Source organism: Triticum aestivum, chromosome 6B (assembly GCF_018294505.1).
Source record: "Triticum aestivum cultivar Chinese Spring chromosome 6B, IWGSC CS RefSeq v2.1, whole genome shotgun sequence".
NCBI lineage: Eukaryota > Viridiplantae > Streptophyta > Magnoliopsida > Poales > Poaceae > Triticum > Triticum aestivum.
Window position 1 is genome coordinate 178,221,850 of NC_057810.1, and position 8,343 is coordinate 178,230,192.

At 51.3% G+C, this 8,343-nt stretch overlaps 1 protein-coding gene across 1 annotated transcript; it reads right to left on the reverse strand.

Annotated features, from left to right (window-relative positions):
• Nucleotides 1-3,225: 3,225 nt before the first annotated feature.
• Nucleotides 3,226-5,027, reverse strand: LOC123136438 (polyubiquitin). Its single transcript, XM_044555799.1, has 2 exons — nucleotides 4,780-5,027; nucleotides 3,226-3,910 (listed from the first exon to the last, which is right to left on the reverse strand). The coding sequence occupies exon 2, from the start codon at nucleotides 3,908-3,910 to the stop codon at nucleotides 3,449-3,451; it is 462 nt and encodes a 153-aa protein (XP_044411734.1). The 5' UTR covers nucleotides 4,780-5,027; the 3' UTR covers nucleotides 3,226-3,448.
• Between the last annotated feature and the right edge of the window lie 3,316 nt (nucleotides 5,028-8,343).

Here is an 8,343-nt window from a genome sequence, read left to right on the forward strand (position 1 = left end):
GATTCAGATCGTGAGTAGGGTTAGCGATTCCTCTCGCCGCCTCTCTCTCCCGCTCCCCTGGGTCGCCCGACTTTCTCCCCTCTCTCACAGTACCTAGTTCCGTTGCCGGTGAAGCACCAGCGCCCCTCCTCTTCTCTGAAACGGTCGTCCCCGGTGGAGCTTCCATTGCCGCCGGCGAGCCCAAGGGAGAAGGCCGTGCCGGATGGAGCTTCCATCACCCGCTCTCTTGGCCCACCCAAATTTCTCCCCTCTCTTCTGTACCTACTTCCGGCGCCTCTGAAGCACACGCCCCTCCTCTGCTCTGCTCCAAAACTGTTGTCGTTGTCGCAGTATGGTTTAGTCGTGTGAGTAGAAACATGGAACAGCTTAGTATGATGCCAAATATTTGAGCAATAGTTCATGTATATGCCACAATGCACGTAAATTGAATCCATATATATGTGCTAGCAGCATACTAAGTACAGGTGGACTATTAGACACTTGATTTGATTAGGCAATTCTTCAGTTGACCCATAACATTTTCAGATCTGCCATACTTGACTTCTTTTTGAATTTCCTGTAACACATTATATTAGATTGCAGGAGTGAAGCAACGACAAGTATGGATAAGTTTTTTTATAGATGAGTAAGCTCAGGAATGTTACTGACATTCTCTACAACACAAAGTTTAATCTTACCCAGCCACGTTCTACTTGTAATTTTGGAGATCTCTCATGTTCCATATGCATCTGAAAATTGATGATTGTCGTGATTTTCATGTATCGTCTGCATGTCTAGCTACAGGCTCGTCTGAAAAAACATAGTTTGTCGTACAAGCTAGTGTTCTAGCTGCATCAAGTCGGTCTTTTTCAGATGATCAGCGGAGCTGCATGGTGCTCATTCATTTGGCTAAAGCAAAGAGATACTATTGTCTGAATGCTTCCATAGGAATGCACACTGATGTACGTGTAAGGAAATACGGAGCTTGAAAATGTCAAAATTGATAGCAGATGGCATTCATTTACGAATTGTCCAGAAACAAAGTTTTCCTTATGAAATATATTATCTCTCATGTTCTTACACAAAGTCCGAACCCTTTCGTGTACATGACAGTAAGGTTACTGACTATCTTTTAAATTTTGCACCCCACAAAAAAAATTAAATTTTGCAGAGTTTCTTCAGTACACATTCTAATTTGATTAAATTGCTACCAGACAGTTCAAGCCTTGATGGACTTAAACACAACACAATTAACATCCCGCCGCAGCATGTCAGGGAAAAGGCTGAAACTTAAATTATAATACAGAACACAGATATGCATCATGGTGAAAACTAGTCTTAACTTGAACTGGCTCATCAATTAGTCCTGAAGCAGAACATAAACTCTAAACCGGTTGTTCCTACAACAAAACATATATTTCTGCAACTTCTTGAGCATAAATTTTCTGGAGCATAACCAGTCTCTCGGGTCAAACAATATGGGATTATGCATGACACAGATCCACTTGAACCACAAAAAAAACATTAAATTGTTCCATACATGGCCATAGTACATGGACAATTAAAAGAGCACACCCTGGATCCTGGAGCTGTAGAAGATGGCCGACTCCTTTGCAGTTGTTGCGTCAACGTCCCTCGGAACTATAGTGTAGTCGTGCTGCATTCACGCGCTCGCGGGTGGCAATGGAAACTCAACTAGGGACGACCATTTCAGAGCAGAGGATCGAGGGGCGCTGGTGCTTCGCCGGCAACGAAACTAGCTACTCCCTTCATCCCAAAATTCTTGTCTTAGATTTATCTAGACAAATCTAAGACAAGAATTTTGGGACGGAGGGAGTACAACATAGAGGGTGCAGAAGGTTAGGCAGCCGAGGGGAGGGTACGAGAGATGTGATGATGTGAATCGCTAACCCTAGCTCGCGATCTGAATCACTCTGGCACTCTCAGGTACAGGAGACGGGAGGACAATGAAACAGACGTTGTCTTTGGGAAGAACCGTTGCGCAAATGGATGATTTCTGAGGAGCGATATGTAAAATGTACCAGCAGCCCATATGTTTATGCAATCTGGTCCTCTATTGTGCATCAAGCGGCTCAGATTGAGCTGGTGCACCCGTTGCATCAGATAGCTCGTTGCACAGGATACATCCTCTGGAGTGCAGCCATCCATTTCAAGTCTCCCAGCCCGTTGAATCTTCCTCAATCATTTCAGGCACGAGCACCGCCAGCTTCCGCCATACCCCTCGCACGAGGCAGCCAAGCTCACAGCACCACCGGTTCGCCGCCCTCGCAACAACCTCCCATGCTAAAAAAATCGGTAGGTTGGCCCTCGCAACATCATCCCATCATTGTGGTTTCATTGCTATCGACTGCAGCAAAAATACTCTGTGCCACGGCTGCAATGCAACATTTTTCGTAGCCAGTTGCAGCAAAAAATGATACCGGCCACAGCTAAATTCATCACCCAAATGTAGCAAACAAAACCGACGGGTCTTTAATCGTCAGCCATCCCCTGCAGCCGCTGGTTGCAGACATATTGCATCCATTTTGAACAATGCAATATAACCTAGATTGATGTTGTGTTAATATGCTCCTTTTCCCACTAGGTGCCTGGGATGCACCGTAAGCATCCATGTATATGCACGAGGACATCCTGTTTGCACTTCCATTTTGAAATATTTGAAGTTCTAGGTTTATCCTAAAACAAATCTGTAGAAAGTATACTATTAACATCATCAACATCAAATTAGACACGTAAAACTAGTAAATTTGCATATAGAAGTTGACATCTTTACGATAGAAGCTCACTCTCACAAATGCAATGTTGATACAATAAGCACCCAGAAAAATGCCACTATATCACACTATAACACCTACACACGCTGCAAAAACTGGAACGAGAATTACAAACCTGTCACACAAGACACAACAACGCATAGTCCAGAATAAAATTATTCAGCTCCAGAAATAACATACAAGAGCAACTTGCATTATTCAGCTCCAGAAGGATTTCAAGAAACAATCAGCAGCAGGATCCACGAGAAGTACTCCCTCCGTCCAGAAATACTTGGGAGTATAAAATGCATCACCCAAATCTGAACATCAGAACCTGAGAAATTAGGATCTAGTGCAGAAGATAAACGCCACAATATATCAAGCAAGCAATTCAAGGAATTCATAAAGGGCACGAGAAAACAAGCAATTCAAGCACAATATACAAAACCAACAGCAGATTAGCGCAAGCAGATTTATCTGAAGTTCACTTATTCATTACGCAACGATACTGCTGTGCCAGCAACAGTTTCAACCAACAGATAACACGGGGACTCGATAGTTCATTAAACCAACACAGCAGGACTGACACGAACGAGAAAACAGTTCAAATGAACGACAGGACGCCAGGGCAATTACGGACCACCACACCACGGAGACGGAGCACCATGTGAAGGGTGGATCAAACGCCAGGGCAATTACTGACCACCACGGAGACGGAGCACCAGGTGAAGGGTGGACTCCTTCTGGATGTTGTAGTCTGCTAGGGTGCGACCATCCTCCAGCTGCTTGCCAGCAAAGATCAGGCGCTGCTGGTCCGGGGGAATGCCCTCCTTGTCCTGGATCTTGGCCTTGACATTGTCGATGGTGTCGGAGCTCTCAACCTCCAGAGTGATGGTCTTGCCAGTGAGGGTCTTCACGAAGATCTGCATGCCACCACGCAGGCGCAGCACCAGGTGGAGGGTGGACTCCTTCTGGATGTTGTAGTCGGCGAGGGTACGGCCATCCTCCAGCTGCTTGCCAGCAAAGATCAGGCGCTGCTGGTCCGGGGGAATTCCCTCCTTGTCCTGGATCTTGGCCTTGACGTTGTCAATGGTGTCGGAGCTCTCAACCTCAAGGGTGATGGTCTTGCCGGTGAGGGTCTTCACGAAGATCTGCATCTGCAGAGAAGAATACCAAATAGAATGGTAAGCCTCAAGAAGCAAACTGAGATGATAAACACTACTACATAAATAATCTTATATACAACCACGCCATATATATTTAGGTGCATGCTCATGACCACAAGAAACTAAAGATTGTGATTCCACGGAGCTGTCAGACATGCTTATCATCTAAGGGAAGAAGTCTGGCTTTTTCTGAGAAAAAGCCATCTACAGATTGTAGATAATAAACAAACGGCAGCAGCATATTTTCTTCATTATATAAAGATAAACTAACAGACTGTTAAGTGCACGCAGATGCATATTTTCCACATAGCTGCCGGACATGCTTAACATCCAAGGAAGGGAAGCCTAACTTTCTCAGGGGAAATCAATCTACATGCTTAACATCCAAGGAAGGGAAGCCTAGCTTTCTCAGGGGAAATCAATCTACAATCCTACGCCTATTAGGACGATCTCGGTACAGCATATGAGCACGAGCGACACATCAGGCAGTATACGCGTCTGGGAGAGAAAGAACTACGACACAAAAGGCTAATAATGGATTCGACCATAAAATTCAAGCATAATAAAGAGTTAAACGAATCTATCACTGAGGAGCGGATGAAGCAGTACATAAATCATGCATATGAGACTATACGGGTCAAGGACTTGACCTCGAACACGAACAGATCTACCCCTACAATCTACACGCAAAAATCCCTAAGAATTCGCCAAAGCTTCGCCGTCCTACCATGCGCGAACGGATCGGGCAACAGGAATCGTTCCCACAGCATCAGATCGGAGCAGAAACTGATACTACGCATCCAACAATCTAATCAACGCGGATCTAGACGATACGGGAAGAGGGGAAGCAAGCGCCGTACCTTGAGGCGGTGGGGGAGGAGGATCCGACGAGCCTGGAGTCGATCGGAGACGAGATTGGCTGGGGATTTGTTGGTTCCGTTCCTGGGAGCTGTTGTGAGGATTGGAGGCTGGGAGGGGGGCGGTATTTATGGCGGCTGGTGACGGGCCCTGGTGGAGAAGGAATCCATCCCGTGCCGTGACGGTTCCGTCTGTTGGACGCGCCCGTCTCGTGCTCGTCTCCGCCACGCGAAGGATCCGACGGGCGCGGAGGGTTCGAGAAAGGACGGTGGCTCCGTTTGGCCCGTCTACCTCGCGTGGGGCGTGGGGCATTGGGGGAAAAAAATTCTATTAGACCAGGTCTCACGGATTAGCAGGTGAGACCCATCCTGATGGATGACACGTGTCATCCACAAATCACGAAGCATTCACCCCACCCCCACCTGAAATCAGGGGGGAGAGATTAAATGCTTTGTGATTTGTGAATGTCACATGTCATTCATCAGGGCGGGTCTCACCTGATTTATATGAGACCTGGTCTCATATAATTTTTTTCCGGCATTGGGGTTGGTGGCCGTTAGGCACCCCCTAACGCCGTTAGGCGGCTTGTTGGCCTGTGCCGCTGGCGCGTATGGCCCGCTTTCCACGTGGTTGCGTGTGATTGTAGGTCGAGTGCTCCTTTCGCTGATTGCTCTGTTAACGTGTCGTTCTGTTGCACTTCTCCAAATAAAAAATCCAGTGAGCTAATTTGGACTTTCAGTTCCAAAAGAAAAAATGACTTTGACAGGTTGCACCAATGAGCCTCTGTGCGGAAGCGGTTCCCCTGACGTGCGGCTCCTGCCGTTGTGGCGCTGCCATGTGGGCCTGTTCCCCGATGGGTCCATCAGTCAGTGGTCGAACGGCACCCTGCCGAACGGCAGAGGATCCTCGTTCCCTCTGTGCATCCGCTGCGGCCACGCTGGGCATGTCTCTTCCCAATGTAGGGAGCCTTGCAGTCCCATCTCGGCGGAGGAGCTGCGCCGTGCGGTGATCGCCAAGGTCGCTCGCAGGTCAGAGTCGCCCGGTCAGGCACCGGCCATTCGGCGGAGGCTGTCGGAGCCTAGGCAGAGCGCGCCGGCGGCGCAGCTCTCGCCAGTTGCGCCCAGCTTCCGCCCAATGATGCCGGATTTGGCCCTGTCTGTGGCGCCGTCTGAGGTCTGTGTGCTGCCGCGCTCGGAGGGGATGGATGACCTCGAGCGTCGGCTTCAGCTGGCGGTGGTGATGTATGTTGGCGGGGCTAGGCCGGCCGTGTCCTGCGACGATGCTGTGGTCGCGGTCTCCGTGCAACTGGGGATTCCAAGGTTTCGTTTTTCTGTCCATAAGTTTCATCCGGAAGATTTCTTGGTCATTTTTGCGGCACACGAGTTCAGGAACAGAGCGCTGGCCGCACCAGAGATTGAGCACATGGGAGTCTAGTTCTTCATCAAGCCGTGGCTCAGGCAGGCTCAGGCGGCTTCCAGGCTGATGCGGGTCCAGGTGGACCTCATGATGGAGGGTGTTCCGGCTCATGCGTGGGCTCAGGAGACGGCAGCTGAGCTGCTCGGGAATGCTTGTTTGATCGAGAGTTTGGCGCCGGAAACGGCCAGTAGGGAAGATTTGTCTATGTTCAAGTTGAGAGCCTAGTGTGTGGATCCTGAGGATGTGTCGATTTTTCGGAAGCTGTGGGTGCCGGAACCGCCGGAGATGGTGCATGACCCGGCGGCCAGGTGTGCGTCATTCTGCCAGCTCCTGGAGTACCCTGTGTTCATCCACATTGGCAGGGTAAGGGACTTCACGCCGCCAGAGATGTGGAGACGTGCGTCGGGATCGGACGGAGGAAGCGAGCAGAGTGGGTTGCCGGACAGCGCGAACAGCTCGTTTCAGGGAGGAGAGTGGATAGTACAGCCATGGACGCGGGGCATCCAAGACAACCATGGAGCAGGCCGGAGGAGCAACGGCGGCGGTGGTGGCGACACGCACGGCCGTTCATACCGGGCGGTTCTGGAAGGTAGGGTGGGCCCCTCGTCCTGGAGTCTCCCACCAATCGGACCGACCCCGTTGACGGTCAAGCCAGCGGCGGGATTGCAGAGCCACGGGACGGTGGTGGGCCCGGATATTTCAAAAGAGCCAATCCGGGTGAGCGATAAGCTGCCCATAGTGGTGGAGACAGCTGGAGAGTTGGTGCTGGCGACAAAGACCTGGTCGGCATGGGATGCGCCGACACAGCAGGATCAGGTGGCAGCGGGGCCAGGATCAGAGGCGACCAGGCCATTGGATGCCAGGACCGAGGAGGATATGGCGCGGACGGATCAGACCAAGGAGAAGGCTGCAGAGGTGGATAAGGACACGGGAGCGGACCCCAGTCCGGCTGAGGCAGGGCCTCTGCGGCCTGACCAGTCTGCGGAGGTGATTGTAGGGGTGGGGTCGCTGCTTTCCGACCAAGCGGCGCCTGCTGCCACAGCGGAACCGGTGCGGCCCGTTGGGCTTGTGGTTGCGGCAGCAGCACCACAAGGCGGGGAGGAACCGGCACAGGATATCTCAGACGGGCCGGCGATGCTGTCGGGAGGCTGGGCCCCGGTCACGGAACTGATTGGCGACGCGGATCTGGGGCTGCACCTACCCCCTCTCGGGCCAGGCTCCGCATCAGAGCGCGTGCTGGGTGACCAGGCCCCACGGCCAACAGGAGATGCATGTGATGGGACTACGTACGAGAGCCATGCAGATACGGCCGCTCGGCATGGTGGAGAGATTGTGCTGCATGAGGAAGCACGGAACATGGGTGCCACGGAGGAAAGCCTATCGGGCAAGGAAAGGGCAGCGCTGGCAACATCAAATCCTTTTGTGCTGGGTTGCTCAAGAAGCTCCCCCCCCCCCGCGCTCCTGAAAGAGATAGAATGCGTGATAGGGGTGCGTTCAGGCCAGGATCCGTTCACACCTAGGCGGAACACAAGGTCTGTCTGCGCATCTGGCGCGAGAAAGAACAGTGTCACAGCAGCCGAGTCGGTACTTCTCAAAGCTTTGGGCATCAACAGTGATGATCTGGCGGTCTCTGAGGACGCGCTAGGTCAGCTGAGGGCGGTTTTCGACTCGCCTGTCCAAGAGAAACAGTTGAGGGCGATCGCGGCTATCTTCGGGAAGGTCATGCCATGTAACATGGCTTGTGAGATGGAGAGCACGGTGCTACTATCGGTCTAGTCCGGATGGGCTAGGGCATCGGGAATCACCACCTCTCCCATGTCGCACGCAGCAATGGAGGTAGCCTGTTGGAACGTTAGGGGGCTCAACAGCCCCGCTAAGAAAAAGGCGCTTAGGGAGTTCGTGGACACGGTGCGTGTTGTGATCGTGTGTATCTTGGAGTCTAAACTCGAAAGAGTCGACCAATTTGTGATTATGCAATGCTTAGGGCCATCTTATGATGGCTTCTCTTATCTTCCCGATTCGGAGATGAGAGGTGGTATTATATTGGGATGGGACTCATCCAGAGTGATGATATCGAACACGGTCCTTGATACTAACTTCATCACTGGTTATGTGACACACTTGGAGGGACCGGGCTGGTGGCTATCTGT